General features: G+C 41.9%; 1 protein-coding gene across 4 annotated transcripts; it reads right to left on the bottom strand.

Annotated features, from left to right (window-relative positions):
- Positions 1-663: 663 nt before the first annotated feature.
- On the bottom strand, positions 664-22,054 carry LOC111965224 (lysophospholipid acyltransferase 5). Of its 4 annotated transcripts, XR_002877487.2 has the most exons (14): positions 21,915-22,054; positions 17,593-17,700; positions 8,308-8,417; positions 7,869-7,962; positions 7,489-7,526; positions 6,275-6,453; positions 6,059-6,167; positions 5,841-5,927; positions 5,395-5,561; positions 4,940-5,087; positions 4,169-4,324; positions 3,769-3,899; positions 3,099-3,211; positions 664-2,528 (listed from the first exon to the last, which is right to left on the bottom strand). XR_002877487.2 is itself a non-coding variant. In XM_023989276.2 (13 exons), exons 1-12 carry the CDS (start codon positions 21,997-21,999, stop codon positions 3,780-3,782), a joined length of 1,401 nt encoding a protein of 466 aa, XP_023845044.1. In that variant the 5' UTR covers positions 22,000-22,054; the 3' UTR covers positions 664-2,528; positions 3,769-3,779. The 4 variants fall into 4 exon arrangements, 3 of the variants coding, with proteins under 3 accessions (XP_023845044.1, XP_023845045.1, XP_023845046.1); XM_023989276.2 differs by lacking the exon at positions 3,099-3,211; XM_023989277.2 differs by lacking the exon at positions 3,099-3,211 and having other exon boundaries at positions 8,308-8,414.
- Positions 22,055-23,771: the final 1,717 nt, after the last annotated feature.

Raw genomic sequence — 23,771 nt, 5'->3', positions numbered from 1 at the left:
TGACAAAGCTGGGGGCACGCTCTCTTAACAGTCATTACCTTTCCCCGCCCTGACTGCAAAATGACGTCATATCACCCCTTCTGCCAGATAGCGTGTACACACACAAGTGGTGGACAAAGTACCTAATTGTCATACTTGAGTAAAAGTATAGACACCTTAAAAGTTACTGAAGTAAAAGTCACCCAGTAAAATACTACTGGATTAAAAGTCGAAAAGTATTTGGTTCTAAATAAGTATCAAAAGTAAAATGTACTGCTAAAATATACTTAAGTATCAAAAGTATAAATAATTTCAAATTCCCTAATATAAAACAAGACACCACCATTTTCTTGTTTTTAAAATGTACAGACAGCCAGCCACACTAACACTCAGACATAATTTTCAAACGATGCATGTGTTTAGTGAGTCTGCCAGATCAGAGGCAATAGGAATGACCATGTGTGTTCTCTTGATAAGTGTGTAAATTGGACCGTTTTCCTGTCCTGCTAAGCACTCAACATTTAACGAGTACTTTTGGGTGTCAGGGAAAATGTATGGAGTAAAAAGTACGTTTTCTTTAGGAATGTAGTGAAGTAAAAGTAGTCAAAAATATAAAGTACAAATACCTCCAAAAAGTACTTGAGTAAAAATACTTGAAAGTACTACACACCACTGACACACMTCTTTGGTTTTTAAAATCCAGCATTTTAATGAACATTACAAAAAGTTTGTTTAAAATTATTTTTTCCCCCCCATTTCTCTTTTCCTTTGTACATTTGGTAGCAATAAGGCAAAAAAGTAGTCTCTGGAATAACAATTAATTCACATCAATTAATTATTACCACAAGTATAAATATTATTAAAATCTGGGTTGTTGCTACAGTGAGTCACTGCTCTCCCAATGTGTCTCTGCATTGGAAAAGGATAGTGGTAGAAGTTGCCTCTTAACACAGATGTAGGAACAGAGTAGCTGACAGGTCAAACATTCTAGATCTGACCTTGGCGCCAGTGGTTAGGGAGAATTTTTACCAAGTCCTAAGAAAGATAGAGGAAGGTGCTAGATCTCACTGGAGACCACTGGTGATGCTGTTGACATTGGTATGGCGATGTCACTCAATGTAAAAGTGGTGGTTTTGGTTACCTGTTGTGAGTTTGTTTTCCAGTTTGTTCAGAGACAGCCAGGAAAGGTGTGGGGTGGCAATGGAGTGAGAGGAGGATGGTGAATGGCAGACAAAGCCATGAGGAGAGGGGGATGGGGGAGGAGGAAAAAGTCATGAGGAGAGGGGGATGGGGAAGAGGAAAGCATTGAAATCCCTTCATGGAATCTTATCCAAAGCTACAAAAATGGTCTATCATAAAACCCTCCTAAAAGAGCTATAAAATCCAGTCTCATCACGAAATAACGGAAACAAAATCTGAATTGAAACCAGAATAAATGTAAAAACATTCGTTGATAATACAAGGCCATTTTTGAGTCACGTGTTAGTGTGTACAGTGTTTTACAGTGCTTCTTATGAGTGTTGGCCAACGGATCAATGAAAACACTCCTCCCCAAAATTCCCATCAGAGCAGCAATCCTTGTTTTTTTTGTTCTCTCAACAAAATGCATGTTAACATAAAATCTGAAAGTGCCAAATACATTTCTGTTGTGCCTGAACCATAGCCATGTCTGTGCAGGTTCTTTCTACACCGAGTAGAGAAAACATTAAGAATACCTGCTCTTTCCATGGCAGACTGACAAGGTGAATCAGGCGAAGCTAAGATCCCTTATTTATGTCACTTGTTAAATTCACTTCAAAATCAGTGTAGATGAAGGGGAGGAGACAGGACAAAGAATGATTTTTAAGCCTTGAGACATGCATTGTGTATGTGTGCCATTCAGATGGTGAATGGGCAAGACAAAATATTTAAGTGCCTTTGAACGGGGTATGGTAGTAGGTGCCAGGTGCACCGGCTTGTGTCAAGAACTGCAACGCTGCTGGGTTTTTCACACAACAGTTTAGCGTGTGTATCAAGAATGGTCCACCAACCAAAGGACATCCAGTCAACTTGACACAACTGTGGGAAGCACTGGAGTCAACATGGGCCAGCATCCCTGTGGAACGCTTTCAACACCTTGTAGAGTCCATGCCCGACGAATTGATGCTGTGGGGGGGTGCAACTCAATATTAGGATGTTTTGTATACTCAGTCTATATGGACTTGAGGGGAGGGTTGAAACAAGAGAGATCATAAAAACAGAGCCGTCTACAAACCCAGAGCCCGTGAGTGGCGAGTGCAATATTCTGTGTATACAAGACGTCAGTCTCTCAAGTTCTCTAAAATCAAGAAAACACCCCCTGATTGGCTCACAATTGTGGCACAAAGGTTATTTCCTGTACCCTCATCTCCCTTGTCCCAAAAAAACGTGCGTCCCGTCCAAAACACTAAAATAAATAGAAAGAAAGTGTACACAAATAATATTAAAGGCTTTAAAATATTTTCTGATCTGCTCCTAGTTAAAAGTCAGTTCCCTTCAGTCACATCCTGGGTGTAGATTCAGCCAGAGACCTGAGAGAGAGAGAGAAGAGGTGAGAGATTAGTTGAGGTGACTTTCCCCCCCTTACAAAAAGCGCTTTGAGCATGTGGCAGAAAAGCACTATAGAAATCCAATCCATCATCATAAATATTATCCTATATCCACAAGTAACATAAGCTACAACGACATTTCTACCTCCTTTTCTGTCTATTCATAAAGATGTTGTGAAGATCCCTCTATATGCATTAGGAGACATTTGAAAAGCCTAAATCTAACAAATTGGAAAAATTGGCAGCATTTGCTTTGGATCAGAATCTTTCCCATTCATTTTAGATCTGCATATTTTGAATTCATACCATATGAGGTATGAAAACATCTGTCAAAAGTCAATTTTGGGGTGAACTATGCCTTTAAGTTTAATTAATTATCTGGAAACTACCTTTTGCCAATATGGAGACCATAATGAGTAACTGAAACTTAGGGAATGTTTTAAGTCTAAACTAGAGCTGGGACAAAAATTGTATAAAATCGATAATTATGAATAATAATTGTTTTAATACATTTTTTAGGACTTTCAACTTCATTTTAAGTAGATCATTTACCCAATAGCATTTTTTCATTTTTACATGAAGAGGGTAAAGTTGGTAATGTCTCAACGAGGGCAGAAATCATTTTACGGGCAGTACAGCACTGTTGGGAGGGGACGCTTCATTTCCTAAAGTTCCAAGTAGTCAAAATCATACATTTGAGATGTAGTTGTCGCCAAAGCTGTGTTGTATACATTAGGTATGTCGCATTATGATACATTACAAGCTCAGTTTTTTTCTCTCAGTTAAAAAAATTATAATAATATAATTGTCAGTTTTAGGGCTAGTTCACCCAAGTTACAAAATGGCATATTGGCTTCCTTATTCTGTAAGCAGTCTTTGGACAAGGTATGAAAGCAACCAATGCTTTCGTTTTGTTTACCTGGCCACGGTTTCAAATGCTTTTCATCTATAAGTAACTTAMATTTTTTTTWTTTATATGTTATGTTGATTTGGACATTAAGTGCAAAAAATGCTAATACGTTAGCATTTGAAACAGAGGCCAGGTAAACAAAACCAAAGCATGGATTTATGTCATACCTTGTCCATAGATAGCTTACAGGGTAAGGAAACCAATATGTAATTTTGTACTATCCCTTTAATCATTATCCAAAATTCCATAATCGCCACAGCCTTACTGTAAACACAGAAAAGTCTGGGAGAACTATACAGAAGCTTGCATTACCTAACATAGTTCTAGTCCTCCTTTTTCTCGCTCCGTTCTTTTCTAGGTACCAGCACCTTGCGGAGATATGGGATGCCTAGATACAATGTGAAGAAGAATATGTGGCCGCAGAAATAAATGGATGAATACACCTGCAAAACAGAAACCAAGCAGATTAAATCCCCATCCAGACATCCATTTCCCCAACCCAAGTCAAGAGTTTAAACATATGCCAGACAACTGCATTTAGCACACAGTAATCTATGATCCGAGTTCTAACATGTTTATGGCATTACGACCTGCCAGCTACCTTTAGCCACTTCAAAAAAAGTAAATAAAGAGTCTGAACATTTATAATGTGTTGCGATGTGCTTATGACAACATTACGAAGGCTTATTACGCGTTCTAAGCTGCTTATTACCCTGAGCCACTTGTCGTAGGTGAAGAGGCAGAAGGGCACCAAAGGATAGCCCATGAAGAGCCAGTGGATGAACTGCTGGACCAGGTAGATGAGGGGGTAGAGAGGACTGTTGGCCAGGCGGGTCAGCAGGGGACTGTCCCTCACCAGCGCTTGGGCCTGAGACAAACAGGGATAGGCATACAGCAGAAAGATATAGTTATGGACACGGACACAGTAATCCAGTAACGCATACAGGGCAGAGAGTTTGAGAATCCGCCAACAGCTTAAATGGAGATCTTGACCCTTTGTTGTAGACCCGCTTGAGGATAGATTAGCAATGACAGGGTGTCTCCTCTTGAGGCTTAAAATTCACAGGTCCAGAGTTAGGAAAACATCACAAAGATGAAAAGCCATGCACACTGTTTTTATGCTCCCAATGTTAGATGCAACTATGTTGACTACTGAGGGTCAGGTCGCCCTCGCAAAAAAAGATTTCTTAACCTTACTTGCTTAAATAAAAAAGTTAAATAAATACGGTACATTCCCACCGTGGTCAAGACATTGCCGTGTACAACTTTGAAAGCATCCAAAATAAGCGAGGAGGCATCTCTCTCTGTCTCTGGTGCTTGTTTCCATAGAAATATAACTAGACCAGCCATTCCTAATCAAGTCACTGTTCTGTGATAAGTGGACAAGCAGCAATATTGAGTGTACCCATAAGAGTAAAGCAGGAAGTTCAGTAATCAAGTAGTGCTTTATTAAAMTTCTATTAATTCCATTATTTACTCATACCTGTCTCTCCACATTTACGATGATGAACTCCATGGAGAAGCAGAGGAGGTATCCAGAGTGCGTGCCATGCCAGATGGCCAGGAACGCAAGCGCGGTCACCTGAGACAGGAGCTTATTACCCAGGAACTTCAACCGCTTAAACACGTGCCTAGAGGAATGTTACAAACCACCAAATATTGTTAGATGTATAATTTGGATCACTTTGTCAGGCACTAACCTGGCCCTACATAGTTTGTTTCAGTCAGGTACTATCCTAGCCATGTATAATTTTAGTCAGGTACTAACCTAGCCATGTATAATTTTAGTCAGGTACTAAGGTCCTTGCTATCCAAGATCCCTGGGACGTCCTTACCCAATTAAAGTGTAATTTATAATGGTGACAGTAAGGATGCCCCAAGGATCCCAGAAAGCACTAACCTGGCCATAAATAGTTTGAGTTTTAGTCAGCCACTAACCTGGCCACCCAGGCATTGGTGTTTATGTTGAAGGAGGCGATGGTGCCTGTGAAAAGTGGTGTGGTCTCAAACGTCCACACCTTCATATTTGCGCAGGCGTCCCATTGGTGCTCGCCATTCTGACCCAGCCCATTATAGCCGAGCCCAGAGAGTATACAGACGCCCTCCTGAGTCACACACAAAAAAAAMAAACATTCCTTTTACAAAACACTTAAATAACTTCTTCCTGAAAAACCTAAATACAGGGTCCCGCTGATATACTGGGCTCCCAGACCAATTTCTTCTCACCTGATCTGACGTAGGTGTGCCCCAGTGGAACTATTCTSTGTGACAATGACAGGTATGTGGAGACAGGTGTGTCTGTAAAGGTTTTATTTGGAAGCGGGTGCAGCCTGGAAATGAGATGTTTTACGTACCAAGTGCTGCTACATAGTGCTACTACTCACCGCTATGACCCAGCAGCTAACATATTTGTACAGGATGACTTTGGCCCAAAGGAGGATGAAGACACAGCGGTACCAGAACGGCTGCGCCTGGAGAGACACGCATTTGACTAAGGACGGTTACATTTGTCAAACAGAACCACGTATGGAAATGTGGCTTTGGGTTCAAATCTGATGTTAAAAGCGTCAGGAATGCTGGTGCAAAAGCAAGGCTTTCTTACGTCGTACTCATCTGTTAGGTAATAGCTATCTGGGTAGTGCGGACTAAATATTGCGTAGATCACCAGGCAGAGGAGGCCGAGGGAGAACCGCTTCATAGCAGGTATAACACTGAGAAAAAGRAAAAGATTGTTAAGTAAACCCATGTATCCATCCCCCCCGCGTCCTACCTCCCGGTCTGCCCTTCCCTCCATCAATTCCTGCCTCCCTTCCTCTACCTGTTAGGTGGCTGCCCGGGGCAGTCGGTGAGCTCCCCTTTGACTAGCCTCTGGTAGCTGCGCAGTGTGAACTGGGGTCCCACCAGAAAGCCTCCGTAGAAGTAGGAGAAGCCGATAACCTCCAGCAGAGAGGGAACATTGGCCAGGGCTGACCTCTTCTGCTCCTCATTCAACTTGGACTGGTGGGGTGGAGGGGGAGAGAGAGAGAGGGAGGAGTGTGAGAATAGTGGTTGAGCCGGGGAGAGGGAGAAAGAAGGGGGAGGGTTAGGAGGATTTAGAGTAAAAGGGGAAAGGTTGGGTAAAAGAGAACAGAGAAAGCAAAGAGGGGGACAGGGTAGAATGAATGTGAAAGAAACGACAGGAAATAGAGAAGCATTTTTTAACAGTGCACAAAGTCACTGGCTGAGAAAGAATAAGCTCCCTGCATATCCAGTTACCCARGGTTCTTATTGAAAGCTGCCCACGGTTGGACCGCAAACTCAATTGAACCAAATAGGACTACTTAACAGGCATTTAACTAGGGGGCATAAAACTGCTGGGTTTCCAAGTGCAAACCCGTGGCATGTTTCCAAAATACTACAAAAGATAATAGTCCAACAGTCAATAGTCAGCAACAACAAGGTATTCTCTGACACGGATAGAATGGTAAACAAAAATACAGAAACGACATTGTGCAACGAATGACAGAGACAGAGAGATGGTGATGATATCGTAGACATACAACAGGACCTCATGCCTGCCTTTTGTAGGCCTTTTTGACTAGGCAAAACAAGACACAGCACAGTAACCAGACTATGGGGATGGGGGTCCCAAATCACACCCTATTCCCTACATAGTGCTCTACTTTCGTCCAGAGCCCTATAGGCGGTTGTCGAAAGTTGTGCCATTTAGGAGGCCCCCTACATAAACAGAACAGGTGAGCAGCAACTGTAACATTGTAATGAGTGATGACCACTAGATATTTGCCTGTTTGTAAATGGACAACTTCCTCAATGCAAACACACACACGCTACCTCAACTCATCTCTGACTGATGTGTGGACAAAGTCTCTCACTTGCTCACGTACACACACACGAGAAAGAGAACTTGGAAGAGGTTGAAGCAAAGACAAGTACAATGAGAGCAAAATAATAAATAGAACAGATAAGGGAGAAAAAAAAAATCACAGAATTGACCAATAATCAAATGGCAATTAGAGAGATCAAGCAACTCACTGGTTCCTGGCCACCGTCATAGTAATCAAATGACAAACCTGAAATCAAAGAGAACGCAATTGGCATCAGTCACTATGTTATGAAAGCTCCTAGGATTGCCATGATCATTGGAATTAATACTTTTTAGACTGTAGATGTTCCTCAGCTGCACAGACGTAAAGCCATGACAGATTTTAGTAGGATTTTTAGTATACTACGCAAAATATGATCCATGTTATCTCCGAGGCTAATGAACAACTACAAGTTGTCAACAAGAAAAGAAAAGGATATAGGACAAATTATCATTCAGCAACGGGTGTTACACAAAATTAAAAAAAGTGGGAAACAGAGGTGTTGTACAGAGCAGTGGAGAGAGGGTGTTAGTGATGAGGTGAGCATACCGATAAGTTTGAGTGCAAGGACACATTGGGGCATGGTCCATTTGATATCGTATTCTTCTGTAGCTGTGTAGTAGTAGCCTGACAGCAGGTATGCCTACAGAGAGAGAAGTGGATGAAGAAAAAGAAAGAAGACAGACTTGATCAAAAACAAACATACAAAACAATTATCACAATCACACTTAAAAAAGAGGGAGGGAGAGAGAGTGCATTACGTCATACAGTGGCAGTGCTCTACGGCGTTTCAGTACTCCAGTAAAAGCAAAAAGGACAAGAGGAAGAGGATATCCTAACATGAACAGCAGAAATCACACACACAGTGCAGCTCTTCAACTACTGTACCAAGGGAGGGGCAGCAAGCAAGAGAGAGCAAGAGAACACAGGAAGAGATTGAGAGAAAAGGAGAAAAATAAAGAGCGAGAGATTGAGAGAGAAATCTCACCATTTGAAAAATAAAGCTGGCCAGGACAGTTGTTATCGTCCTTCCCATAAGCCTCATCATCAGGAACTGGACAAGGACGCATAATGCAGAGTGATAGAGCTGTGTGCCTGAAAGAGACAGAAAGTTGAAATGATAGAGGGGCAGAGAGATGGATATTAGCACAGAGAGAAAGAGAAACAGAGGAAGAAAGTGCATTCTTGCAAGTTGAAGATGAGCAAGTCACAGGTTATGTGAAGAGGATAAAAAATTCCACAAAGACAGGGAAAGTGCAACAGACCTGCTGTAAAATCCAAGTGCAGCAGAGAACAAGGGGAAAAAAAGGTTGTGTTATTAATCCCCTACCATTATGTAAACCTCAAACCATCCCTCTCTAGACTCACTCAGTCAGTCTCTTTACTTCTTCACAATTACTCATGACTTGGTGGTTACTGGTTAGGCTAGCTATAGCGTACAAATTTAATGATAGACCTTGAGCTAGTCCAGGCGTGTCAAACATACAGCCGACTCAATGCGGCCCCTGGGGTGTTTTGAGCAAAATACTTTTAATTAATATATATATATATACATACACACACACACATTGAGGGGGGAAAGTATTTGATCCCCTGCTGATTTTGTATGTTTTCCCACTGACAAAGAAATGATCAGTCTATCATTTTAATGGTAGGTTTATTTGAACAGTGAGAGACAGAATAACAACAAAAAAATCCAGAAAAACGCATGTCAAAAATGTTAAATTGATTTGCATTTTAATGAGGGAAATAAGTATTTGAACCCCTCTCAATCAGAAAGATCTTGCTCCCAGGTGTCTTTTATACAGGTAATGAGCTGAGATTAGGAGCACACTCTTAAAGGGAGTGCTCCTAGTCTCAGTATAAAAGAAACCTGTCCACAGAAGCAATCAATCAGATTCCAAACTCYCCACCATGGCCAAGACCAAAGAGCTCTCCAAGGATGTCAGGGACAAGATTGTAGACCTACACAAGGCTGGAATGGGCTACAAGACCATCACCAAGCAGCTTGGTGAGAAGGTGACAACAGTTGGTGCAATTATTCGCAAAAGGAAGAAACACAAAAGAACTGCCAATCTCCCTCGGCATGGGGCTCCATGCAATAGCTCACCTCGTGGAGTTGCAATGATCATGAGAACGGTGAGGAATCAGCCCAGAACTACACGGGAGGATCTTGTCAATGATCTCAAGGCAGCTGGGACCATAGTCACCAAKAAAACAATTGGTAASRCACTACGCCGTGAAGGACTGAAATCCTGCAGCGCCCGCAAGGTCCCCCTGCTCAAGAAAGCACATATACATGCCCGTCTGAAGTTTGCCAATGAACATCTGAATGACTCAGAGGACAACTGGGTGAAAGTGTTGTGGTCAGATGAGACCAAAATGGAGCTCTTCGGCATCAACTCAATGTGTTTGGAGGAGGAGGAATGCTGCCTATGACCCCAAGAACACCATACCCACCGTCAAACATGGAGGTGGAAACATTATGCTTTGGGGGTGTTTTTCTGCTAAGGGGACAGGACAACTTCACCGCATCAAAGGGTCGATGGACGGGGCCACGTACCGTCAAATCTTGGGTGAGAACCTCCGTCCCTCGGCCAGGGCATTGAAAATGGGTCGTGGATGGGTTTTCAATGCATGACAATGACCCAAAACACACGGCCAAGGCAATAAAGGAGTGGCTCAAGAAGAGGCACATTAAGGTCCTGGAGTGGCCTAGCCAGTCTCCAGACCTTAATCCCATAGAAAATCTGGAGGGAGCTGAAGGTTCGAGTTGCTAAACGTCAGCCTCGAAACCTTAATGACTTGGAGAAGATCTGCAAAGAGGAGTGGGACAAAATCCCTCCTGAGATGTGCAAACCTGGGGCCAACTACAAGAAACGTCTGACCTCTGATTGCCAACAAGGGTTTTGCCACCAAGTACTAAGTCATGTTCTACAGAGGGGTCAAATACTTATTTCCCTCATAAAAATGCAAATCAATTTATTACATTTTTGACATGCGTTTTTCTGGATTTTTTTCTAATACATTTTAGAATGAGGCTGTAACGTAACAGAATGTGGAAAAGGTCACAGTGTCTCACTGTTCAAATAAACCATCAATTAGAATTAGACTGATCACTTCTTTGTTAGTGGGCAAACATACAAAATCAGCAGGGGATCAAATACTTTTCCCCCCTCACTGTGTGTGTGTGTGTGTGTGTATATATATATATATATATATATATATATATATATATATATATTTAAAAAAGTGGGGGGGCATCAGAAACTTTCTGGAATTTATGGGAATTTAAGCCTGGGAAATTTGGCCATTTTGCTTAAATTCGTTTAAAAAAAWGTTACCTTATAACAGTGAACCAATTTTGTGGGATGGACATAAGGCAATTCTAGGTCTTGTGGCATATTTTGGTTAAACTATCCTCAATTCAATGGAATTGCAACCCTCTGCATGCACAGTGCATTCTTCCATCACATGTACAGCTGATCCTCAAGATCTCACACACTAATGAGATGCTATTGAGCCCACAATACTACACTGTCTGAGCCAAGGACTACATGCTTTCTGGTAAGTTTTGATTACAATACTGGGTGGGGTGAATATATTTTATGACATATAGTTGAAGTCGGAAGTTGACATACCCTTAGGTTGGAGTCATTAAAACTCGTTTTTCAACCACTCCACAAATTTCCTGTTAACAAACTATAGTTTGGGTAAGTCGGTTAGGACATCTACTTTGTGCATGACAAGTCATTACAGACAGATTATTTCACTTAATCACAATTCCAGTGGGTCAGAAGTCTAGATACACTAAGTTGACTGTGCCTTTAAASAGCTTGGAAAAATCCAGAAAATGATGTCATGGCTTTAGAAGCTTCTGATAGGCTCATTGACATCATTAGAGTCAATTGCATGTGTACCTGTGGATGTATTTCAAGGCCTAACTTCAAACTCAGTGCCTCTTTGCTTGACATCATGGGAAAATCAAAAGAAGAAAAAATAAAATAAAATAGACCTCCACAAGTCTGGTTCATCCTTGGGAGCAATTTCCAAACGCCTGAAGGTACCACGTTCATCTGTGCAAACAATAGTACGCAAGTATAAACACCATGGGACCACGCAGCCATCATACCGCTGAGGAAGGAGACGCGTTCTGTCTCCTAGAGATGAACGCACTTTGGTGCGAAAAGTGCAAATCAAACCCAGAACAGCAAAGTGAAGATGCTGGAGGAAACAGGTACAAAAGTATCTATATCCACAGTAAAACGGGTCCTATATCGACATAACCTGAAAGGCCGCTCAGCAAGGAAGAAGCCACTGCTGTCAAAATGCCACAAAAAAGCCAGACTACGGTTTGCAACTGCACATGGGGACAAAGATTGTACTTTTTGGAGAAATGTCCTCTGTTCTGATGAATCAAAAATAGAACTATTTGGCCATAATGACCATCGTTATGTTTGGAGGAAAAAGGGGGAGGCTTGCAAACCAAAGAACACCATCCCAACCGTGAAGCACAGGGGTGGCAGCATCATGTTGTGGGGGTGCTTTGCTGCAGGAGGGACTGGTGCACTTCACAAAATAGATGGCTTCACGAGGAAGGAAAATTATGTGGATATATTGAAGCAACATCTCCAGACATCAGTCAGGAAGTTAAAGCGTGGTCGCAAATGGGTCTTCCAAATGGACAATGACCCAAGCATACTTCCAAAGTTGTGGCAAAATGGCTTAAGGACAACAGTCAAGGTTTTGAGTGGCCATTACAAAGCAATGACCTCAATCCTATAGAAAATTTGTGGGCAGAACTGAAAAAGCGTGTGCGATCAAGGAGGCCCACAAACCTGACTCAGTTACACAGCTCTGTCAGGAGGAATGGGCCAAAATTCACCCAACCTATTGTGGGAAGCTTGTGGAAGACTACCAAAAACATTTGACCCAAGTTAAACAATTTAAAGGCAATGCTACCAAATACTAATTGAGTATGTAAACTTCTGACCCACTGGGAATGTGATGAAAGAAATAAAAGCTGAAATAAATCACTCTACTATTATTCTGACATTTCACATTCTTATTTTTTGTTAACAAGTAAATAGTAGCCTACAGCAAAGTGTGTTTAAATCCTTTCTAACTTGTTAACAATTTCTGCTAGTTTGTTTTTGCTACCATGTGGGTTTTAGCTTACTTGATCCTGCTAACTGAGGAGTGTTATTTCACCTGTTTCCATACATGTTTCATCTTAAAACATGTATCTTATCTTACAAAAGGAGTTGTTTAATCTAACTGCTTAACTATTTAGCTCTACATTGAATTGCATTGATTTTAAAAACTTTTTTCTAATCTTTACCACGGGCACCATCTGATGTGTGGCGACATTTCACTGCAGCTAATGTTGAAGGAAAAGCTGTGTAAATTTGCAAATACTGTGCCAAATCATATATGAAGAATGCAAAGATGCAGAATCATCTGGTCAAGTGCATAAAGTTCAGCAACCTCTGACAAGTCCCTCTACTTCTATTCGAGGTGAAAATTATGAATCAGACACCTTATCGATTGCAACAGCTCATGGTCTTCCTGGAATCAGAAGTTTTTTTGAATCTGTGGAGGAACGTAGTCAGAGAAATGCTGATGAATATCTTGCTCGAGCGGTGTATGCAACTGGTTCACCTCTGATGCTCACAGGTATTGGAAGAGATTTCTGAATGTTCTTCGCTCAGCATACACCCCTCCAACCAGACATGCTTAATCTACTCATTGACTGGTTGCAGAGTTCAACAGAGTTCAAGTGAAGGTCAAGCAAATCATAGAGAAAGCCGACTGTATTGCAATCATCTCTGATTGGTGGTTGAATGTTCGTGGGCAAGGAATAATTAACTACATCATCTCTACCCTTCAACCAGTATTCTACAAGAGCACAGACACAAGGGACAAGAGACACACCGGTCTCTACATTGCAGATGAGCTGAAGGCAGTCATTAAGTTATAGCAGCAATCTACCTCACCAAGCAGCAAGAAGAATAAGAGCACCACATTGAAGCTGCCCAGCAACACCCGTTGGGGTGGTGTTGTCATCATGTTTGACAGTCTCCTGGAGGGGAAGGAGTCTCTCCAAGAAATGGCCCTATCACAGTATGCTGATATGGATAGCCCCATCAAGAGGATCCTCCTGGATGATGTATTTTGGGAGAGAGTGGTAAGCAGCCTGAAACCTATAGCAGTAGCCATTGCACAGATTGAGGGATACAATGCCATCCTGTCTGATGTTCAGACTCTGCTTGCAGATGTAAGAGGAGAAATCCATACTGCCCTGCCCACTTCACTGTTGCTCCAAGCAGAGGGAACTGCAGTTCTGAAATACATCAAAAAGCGTGAAGACTTCTGCCTGAAGACCATACACGCCGCAGTGTACATGTTGGACCCCAAATATGCTGGCAAGAGCATCCTGTCTGGTGCAGAGATCAACAAGGCCTATGGTGTCATCACTACCGTGTCTCGCCACCTTGGCCTGGATGAGGGCAAGGTTCTTGGCAGTCTGGCGATGTACAGTCGTGGCCAAAAGTTGAGAATGACACAAATATTAATTTTCACAAAGTCTGCTCGCTCAGTTTGTATGATGGCAATATACTCCAGAATGTTATGAAGAGTGATCAGATGAATTGCAAAGTCCCTCTTTGCCATGCAAATGAACCGAATCCCCCAAAAACATTTCCACTGCATTTCAACCCTGCCACAAAAGGACCAGCTGACAGTGATTCTCTCGTTAACACAGGTGTGAGTGTTGACGAGGACAAGGCTGGAGATCACTCTGTCAGTTCGAATCACAAACTGGAAGCTTCAAAAGGAGGGTGGTGCTTGGAATCATTGTTCTACCTCTGTCAACCATGGTTACCTGCAAGGAAACATGTGCAGTCATCATTGCTTTGCACAAAAAGGGCTTCACAGGCAAGGATATTGCTGCCAGTAAGATTGCACCTAAATCAACCATTTATCTGATCATCAAGAACTTCAACGAGAGCGGTTCAATTGTTGTGAAGAAGGCTTCAGGGCGCCCAAGAAAGTCCAGCAAGCGCCAGGACCGTCTCCTAAAGGTGATTCAGCTGCGGGATTGGGGCACCACCAGGACAGAGCTTGCTCAGGAATGGCAGCAGGCAGGTGTGAGTGAATCTGCACGCACAGTGAGGTGAAGACTTTGAGGATGGCCTGTGTCAAGGGCAGCAAAGAAGCCACTTCTCTCCAGGAAAAACATCAGGGACAGACTGATATTCTGCAAAAGGTACAGGGATTGGACTGCTGAGGACTGGGGTAAAGTCATTTTCTCTGATGAATCCCTTTTCTGATTGTTTGGGGCATCCGGAAAAAAAGCTTGTCCGGAGAAGACAAGGTGAGCKCTACCATCAGTCCTGTGTCATGCCAACAGTAAAGCATCCTGAGACCATTCATGTATGGGGTTGCTTCTCAGCCAAGGGAGTGGGCTCACTCACAATTTTGCCTAAGAACACAGCCATGAATAAAGAATGGTACCAACACATCCTCTGAGAGCAACTTCTCCCAACCATCCAGGAACAGTTTGGTGACGAACAATGCATTTTCCAGCATGATGGAGCTCCTTGCCATACGGCAAAAGTGATAACTAAGTGGCTCGGGGAACAAAACATCGATATTTTGGGTCCATGGACAGACTCCTTAAGAGGCGGGTGGACAAACAAAAACCTACAGATTCTGACAAACTCCAAGCATTGATTATGCAAGAATGGGCTGCCATCAGTCAGGATGTGGCCCAGAAGTTAATTGACAGCATGCCAGGGCGGATTGCAGAGGTCTTGATAAAGAAGGGTCAACACTGCAAATATCAAACAAAAATATCAACTACATGTAATTGTAAATAAAAGCCTTTGACACTTGTAATTATAATTCAGTAGTCAGTAATAAATAATAACATCTGACAAAAATATCTAAAGACACTGAAGCAGCAAACTTTGTGGAAATGAATATTTGTGTCATTCTCAACTTTTGGCCACAACTGTACACTTCCAAGCAAGGGCTTTGGGATGGAGATGCAATATGGCAGTCGTGCCAACATATCTCATCAGCCACCTGGTGGAAGGGACTTTGTGGATCTGAGGCTCTTTCCCATGTTACCTCCATCATCCTCCAAATCCCACCAACATCAGCCGCCTCAGAGCGCAACTGGTCCTTGTTTGGGAACACACACACAAAAGCWCGCAACAGGCTTACCAATACAAGGGTTGATAAATTGGTGGCCATCCAGGCAAATTTGAGGCTTTTTGAGCCTGACAATGAGCCATCCTCAACAAGGTTGGAAAGTAACAGTGAAGATGAGGCCTCAAAGTCTGATGTTCAAGAGGTGGACATTGAGAAGGTCCGGGGAGAAGACATGGAAGCCTGAGAAGAAGACAACCAAAGCTTTAGTTTCTAGACTATCATTTTACAGATGTATGTTGAAAACGTTTTTGGGAGATGCGATGGATCATTCAATATTCCCTTTCTTTTGTTGTTCAGTGAAATTATCCCATGTGAAGAGCCAACTCATTTAAAAGTMACATTCATAACTAAATAGTTTTTTACAATAGTTTTTCTATTGGAAGGATTTAATAATTTGCAATTATGTCTACTTATGATAAGGTAAAAGGTTTGTTTGTCTTCGTATATTGTAAATATATCCAATGCAAAAAACATCTACATTTATAATGGWATTAATATTAATTTGCATACATTTCTGTTAATTCCCCATATATTCCCGTTAATTCCCACGGAAAGTTTCCACCTCTGAATATTCCCCAAAATACGCAACCCTAAGCTCAACCAAATCGAAACTGTGTAGAAATTATAAAGTACCTACATTTATAGTCTCTTCACTCTGTCCAGATTTCTAACAATCAGTGAAACGAAAGCTAGAAAGTCAGGGAGCATGGTAAATTCCCCAAATTATGGATAGAGGACTGTATTTTGGTAATTTTGACGGTGAGGAAATATAACAAATTGTGTGTGCAGCCCTCCGGACCTCGGTGAAGACTGAGTCAGGCCCGCGGGTCAAAACRAGTTTGACATCCTTGAGCTATACAAATCCCACCCTTAAGATACTGTCCTGTTCTAGGCCGTTCCGTTGCAGCGTTACACACTAGGGTTTTTTGTTAGTATGGCATGGATGCAATAATCAAAGCTACAAAACACCAAAATATYTAATTTGAAACAAGAGGGCACATTTCTTTGGGGTGGGGGGGGGAAATCAACAGAGCTGGGGARGAGGGATGCTTCCACATATTTATTGAAATATACTTCCCTGGTTTTCCCAGAAATCCCRGTTGGCGAGTAGCCAGAATCATGAAGGAACCAGGATTTCTGGAAGACCAGGAAATTTATTTAAAGTTTCCAGAATTTTCCAACCCTACTCCCACCGCTGCAAAGTAATGGTGAGACAAACACTGTTTTCAGAAATGAGCCACTTTACCCTTTCATTTCCCCCCCCCTCTGGAGTTAACGCCAAGAAAATAGGTCCCCATCCCAACTCCGCAACAGTTTCCCTGCCAACATCACCACCATAAGGAAATCATTACCCATTCCCCACTACTCATTCCCCAGCCACTTGGCTGAACTTACATTAGACTCCTGAACAGCTAATCAAATGGCTACCAAGACTATTTGCATTGCCCCCCCGCTGCTACTCTGTTATTATCTATGCATAGCCACTTTAATAACTACCTAAATGTACATAATTACCTCAATACCGGTGCCCTCCCCCCACATTGACACATTGTACCGTTACCCCCTGTATATATCCCCGCTATTGTCATTTACTGCTGCTCTTTAATTATTTGCTATTCTTATCTCTTTTTTTAGGGATTGTCTTAACTCCATTGTTGGTTAAGGGCTTGTAAGTAAGCATTTCACTGCAAGGTCTACTACACCTGTTGTATTCGGCGCATATGACAAATACAATTTGATTGTTTTCTCAACAACCCACCTGCTCTCTCACCTCCCCCTGAAGTTGTGATGTTCCAATATTGTTATAAGTTATTGATGACACTATTTACCTATTTCATGTAGCACTGCTCAAAAATAAGCTCCTGGTCATAGCAAACTTCTCAATCCTTTTAACAAATGTATAGGCATGAGCTGAAATACCTACCAACTTCCACCTTCATTAATTTCCTCCCCATCCCCCACACCACTTCCCCACCTCCTTTCTCTCTGCCTCTCTCCTCCTCTATTTGCCTCTCTGCCTCCCTCCGTCCCCTCCCTCCGTCCCTTTGCATCTCACCAAAGTTGAAAGCTGCCAGAGACAGTCCGGAGATGGCGTGGTATAAGTGAATGACAGTGGGTGGCTGGTGGAAGAAGAATTGCCGGTACAGCAGGGCACAGGGGTACCCTGAAGGAACGACAGAAAGAGAGAAAGGAGGAGACAGTTAACATGTGAAATCAACACGAGTGAATCATTCTAGACAAGAGCCCTTAGTGCTGACAGCAAAATTATGACCTTGTAGTTCAGTGCTACAACCTCAAGATAAAACTGAGACGTTTATCAGTGCACACCCAGGGATGCAATTGGTCTGGGGCCCRCCAGGGCTGAGGTTCTGTACCTTAGACACAATTCATACAACAAGATCTAATAAAAAAAAWAWAAAAATGGTTGTGCCGTGTTTCCCGCCCAATGTAGTCAACGCATACGAGACTGTGCACGCACTTTTCTGACTGCTCGCACAGGCTGCGCAACTGCTATATAATGGTTGCCTACACACCCCCCAAAAAATGTGTAACACAGAAAAAAAWGCTTCTGCCGAGACACACTTTGAAGATGCTGCTGTCCACATGTACTTTTCCTCAGCCAACATGAGTAGCCTAACACCAAAATCAGACAACCCCATAGTTGAATATGGGAACCTTTTCAATTGGCTTGTCACATTCTATGCAAGAAAATACACTTTCAAATTGTGTGTACCACAGGGGAAAACAACATGTATGCCTTTGCCCAGACATTGCACCATCACAACACACATTTGAAAGGGGTTAATGGCCACTTAAAAAGAGGATCCCAGCTTTCCATTACTACTACATGTATTATTTCTCAACTCCTAAAAATGTGTGRACTGAACCATTTTCAAACCGGAGTATGAGCAGAATGGTTTAGGTGCTTTTAGCGCTTGCTGTTTACGAGAAGAGATAAGGGCAGAGAGGAGATCAGGGCCAAATGTAACAGGTAGGCCTASACTWAAAAAAAGTMTGTTGCTTTTACGGTCACTTACTGGCGGCCAGTTACAGTTGAAGTCGGAAGTTTACATACACCTTAGMCAAATACATTTAAACTCAGGTTTTTCACAATTCCTGACATTTAATACTAGTAAAAMTTCCCTGTCTTAGGTCAGTTAGGATCACCACTTTATTTTAAGAATGTGAAATGTCAGAATAATAGTAGAGAGAATGATTTCAGATTTTATTTMTTTCATCACGTTCCCAGGGGGTCAGAATTTTACATACCAAATACTAATTGAGTGTAGCATTGCCTTTTAAATTGTTTAACTTGGGTCAAATGTTTCAGGTAGCCTTCCACCACCTTCCCACAATAAGTTRGGTGAATTTTGGCCCATTCCTYCTGACAGGGCTGGTGTAAATGAGTCAGGTTTGTAGGCCTCCTTGCTCGCACGTGATTTTTCAGTTCTGCCCACACAATTTCTATAGGATTGAGGTCAGGGCTTTGTGATGGCCACTCCAATACCTTGACTTCGTTGTCCTTAAGCCCTTTTGCCACAACTTTTGAAGTATGCTTGGGGTCCTTGTCCATTTGTAAGACCCATTTGCGACCAAGCTTTAACTTCCTGACTGATGTCTTGAGATGCTGCTTCAATATATCCACATAATTTTTCCTGCCTCATGATGCCATCTATTTTGTGAAGTGCACCAGTCCCTCCTGCAGCAAAGCACCCCCACAACATGATGCTGCCACCCCCGTGCTTCACGGTTGGGATGGTGTTCTTTGGCTTACAAGCCTCCCCCKTTTTCCTCCAAACATAACAATGGTCATTATGGCCAAACAGTTCTATTTTTGTTTCATCAGACCAGAGGACATTTCTCCAAAAAGTACGATCTTTGTCTGGCTTTTTTAATGGCGCTTTTGGAGCAGTGGCTTCTTCCTTGCTGAGCGGCCCTTCAGGTTATATCGATGTAGTTCTCGTTTTACAGTGGCTATAGATACTTTTGTAACGGTTTCCTCCAGCATCTTCACAAGGTCYTTTGCTGTTGTTCTGGGATTGATTTGCACTTTTCGCACCAAAGTATGTTCATCTCTAGGAGACACAATGCATCTCCTTCCTGAGCGGTATGCCAGCTGCGTGGTCCCATGGTGTTTATATTTGCGTACTATTGTTTGTACAGATGAACATGGTACCTTCAGGTGTTTGGAAACTGCTCCCAAGGATGAACCAGACTGATTTCTTTWGATTTTCCCATGATGTCAAGCAAAGAGGCACTGAGTTTGAAGGTAGGCCTTGAAATACATCCACAGGTACWCCTCCAATCGACTCAAATGACGTCAATTAGCCTATCAGAAGCTTCTAAAGCCAAGACATCATTTTCTGGAATTTTCCAAGCTGTTTAAAGGCACAGTCAACTTAGTGTATGTAAACTTCTGACCCACCGGAATTGTGATACAGTGAATTATAAGTGTCTATAAATGTCAGATTATAAATAATCTGTCTGTAAACAATTGTTGGRAAAATTACTTGTGTCATGCACAAAGTAGATKTCCTAACCAACTTGCCAAAACTATAGTTTGTTAACAAGAAATTTGTGGAGTGCTTGAAAATCGAGTTAATGACTCCAACCTAAGTGTATGTAAACTTCCAACTTCAACTGTACCTGTAAATTCTAAATAAACTGGTTTAACAATACATTGCTGTAAAGTTTACTGTAATGTAATACTGCTAAACAAAAGTTTATTTTGAATTTACGGTAACATACTGTACAGTGTATTTTTGGGACATTCAAGTCATCAATATGATGCTAAYKAGCAACAAGATCATGTTCAGAGTTTGCAATGTAGCTAATTCTTAGCCCAATGGGGTAAATGCAGAAGGAAAACCCCATTCTTTAGGCCATTTATTAGCCACCATGATGCATCAGTTGGGCTACAGCCAGGTGATAGCATAATGCTTTTAGCTAAATAGCACACCTGCCAGATCATGATGATATGGACCAATATGTTTTGGGCTGGAAGGGCAAATTATATTTTAGATGGTGTTAGCATAATTTTATTCCATTAATATTGTAGTGGAATGTCCYTTTAAAAAGTCACCAGAACTGACATTCTCACAGTCATTCTACAAAAATGTTAAAGGTCCATCTGTGACCTTTGCCACCAAAGTTAAAAAAATAATAATCTGGAAACACTGACCAATCGTTTATGTTTTGGATCCCTGGACACTTCAAATTAATTGAGAGCTTCTGTTCAATTTGTATGCCTAAAGCAGAGTGACTTTTCATGTTCGAATATGAAAAGTCACTCCACTGGAATGTCATTATCTGAGCATTACAGAGAAATCACATGCTATTTGGTTGTGGAGAAATGGGGTTAACAGCTGCCAACGACAGTAGTTGGTTAATTAAGAGCATGTAGTTTTGCAGTCATATGTGCATATTGTTTAGGTCAGTGCACTATAGAAAGAAAAAAAAAMAMCTCCCAATTTAACCACTCTGCACACACCCCCACACTCACAGTTTTCTGGTGTGTGTAACTGACAAGGGTATACATTGGCAGTAGAATTAACAGCTGGTAATCACATTTAATTTACTTCCATAAAGTATAGAGGTCGGGAGGTCTTGCAATCTGATACCTTCAATGTGTCACAATCACAATGATGACTGGTAAAGGCAGTATTGTAGTTTCTATACATTTACAAGATTGTAAACATGGGGCCTACTGTTATACAACATGAGCCAAAGGCAAGAGATGTACAATTATAGGCTACAGCAAGAACAAACAATATCAGGGTAACAGAAGCTGAAAAGCAACAGCAATTAATTTAAGACAATGAACTGAAATACTGCACTATTTGTTAGTCAATCCCAGCAAATGTGACTTCAGAAGAAAGAAAAGGTTAATGTGTCAGAGCAAAGATCAGAGATGACAAGACACCCAGCTACCTGGGATACACCGACCATGTAAAGTAAACCTGTCCGTACTGTATGTTACAAACGCTTGTAGTAACCTCTTCTACCATAATCGCTAGCTAACGTTAGCTAAAATATGAAATAATATGTTTTCTGACAATCAGCAGAGCAGATAATGTGTTCTGCTTATTCTTGTGCCCGATCAACCTTGCAGCCCGTCTGGTCAGCTTGTCAAAACAAGGCTAGCTAAATACATTTAGCTATTATATTATCGTTCGGCTTGCCAGCGGGTCTACTCGCTAGCTAGCTAACGTTAGTCTGGCTAGTCACTGCAGCTGAGCAAGAGACATCATTAACGTTACCTGGTTTAGCAGAGTGTGTTGTTACACAGTTTTAAAGGTGTAAATCAATATTACATTGACACATGGTTATGTCAGAGAGTCTACTGAAATATATCAGAGATGACTGAATTGAACTCACCGACTAAAACGGACAGAATCAGTCGAACCGCAGGTTCTGGGGAACCTAAAGATTCCGACAATTTCTCCATCAAGGGAGCCGCCATCTTTCGTGTGGGCGGAAGTGGCTCTGGTGATTCCGTAGATGTGTACCTTSGTGAGCGTTCCACTCTCTCCTTTATCTGCCCTTGTCGATTTAGCGCTCTCCACCCCTTTCCCCTCCCCTTTCTTTAATGTTAATTCTTCGCCTTTCTCACCACATCGACCTTCAAATCTCTTTTGCCCCCAAATTTCTCAACATCTGTTCAATCTACTGCAACCTCTCTCACTTAAGTAAAATTATATGCAGCCTACTGGTGTTGTAATATAGAGCATGTTGATCTTAAATTGTTACGAAAATCATCAAACTTTTTTTGTGGGCAAAAATACATTAGGTTGTATCTACACACCTCCATCAATATCAATATCAAGCTTTTCCTCCATCCACTACCTAATATCATATTACATTCTGTTGTCAGTGCTGCTCAACAGTGGTGTAAAATCCCCCCCGTGTGGCATTAGTTGGGAATTACGTGTTTGCCGAGGCAAGTGCATGCACCACCAGTTTCGTTTTCCCCAATGGTTAAAGGCCCACTCTTTAATTTGAAAAACAACAAAACGTTATCCCGCCACTTGGTTTTCTGTATAGGCCTAAACTGAGGGATAGGGCTGGACACTTAAATTCATAGATTGAGCAATGTATGGTACATGTCAGTCCATGACAAGAGGTCAACAACATGACAGTTTTAACTTGCATTTGAAGATTTACTTTGAGGTATTTATAAGTGCTATTCTTCAAGAATTAGTGGCCATTATAATTATAGATTAACACCACAGCTGTGTCAGAAGTAGGATAGGGGTGACCTGTAAGGGCCATCGAAAGCACGGACGGGCGTGCTTGGGCCCTGAAAGATGGCGAAGCACAAGGACTTGCTTCCCATTCAGTTGAGGTAGGTAACAAACTTGACCTTTCTAAAAACCGATTAACGCTCCCCAAACCGTAACCTTTGGAAGCCTGTTCGTGCCTCGACACGGAACCTCGCTCTGCCCCCAGAAACACTACAATATTATTCATTTAATGATCAGAAATGGCTGTAAATATCACAAAATGGGCCTAGAATTTGGGGAAGGTAAACTGATCAAGATCGGTCATGTAAAGAGTGACGCAGTTAAATAAACATTGACATGGAAAACTGAAAACTGCTGCTGACTAAATAAGTAGATCATCTTTATCCTCCCTTTCATTTTTTGTGCATGTGAATAAATCCCACTGTAGACAATATGCACCCACCATGTTGCTTTCACCTGCCCTGTGATTTCAGATCATCAGTGCAGAAGAGGAGCAGGGAGGACCGGTAGAGAAGCCAATTCAGACTATTATTGTACCGACACTGAATTTTTCAGCATCAGTAAATTTACAAAATGAAAGTAGGCCTATTGTATTGTTGTATCTATCATACAGTGATGACCTTAACCCAATACCTAGCCACTTCCTCAAGAGGGCAGGTGTTAGGTTGACAGTTGGTTTAAGCCCCGGGTCTGGACTACAATCTTACTTCGCTACACTGGTGTCAGAAGTGGGATGCCCCCCAGTTGTGGCCATCGAGAGCACATCCCAAGGGTGCCGGTGTGAGGAATTTACGGGAGTAAAGCGCAAGGACGCACACTCCGAAGAAAGRGGGCGAACTTAACCCAATAATAGCAACCTCGTCAATGGGTTCTGATCTCCCTGGCGTAACTAATAGCTAAAGTATTGGGTTGACATCACTGAGTGTTCAAACCTACATCAGGATTACTACCCTATGATTTTTTAAATTGTATTTAACCTTTATTTAACTAG

The sequence above is a fragment of the Salvelinus sp. IW2-2015 genome, linkage group LG6.1 (genome assembly GCF_002910315.2).
Source record: "Salvelinus sp. IW2-2015 linkage group LG6.1, ASM291031v2, whole genome shotgun sequence".
Lineage (NCBI taxonomy): Eukaryota > Metazoa > Chordata > Actinopteri > Salmoniformes > Salmonidae > Salvelinus > Salvelinus sp. IW2-2015.
Note: the sequence above shows the minus strand (reverse complement) of the source record. Positions and strands in the feature narration are given on the sequence as shown.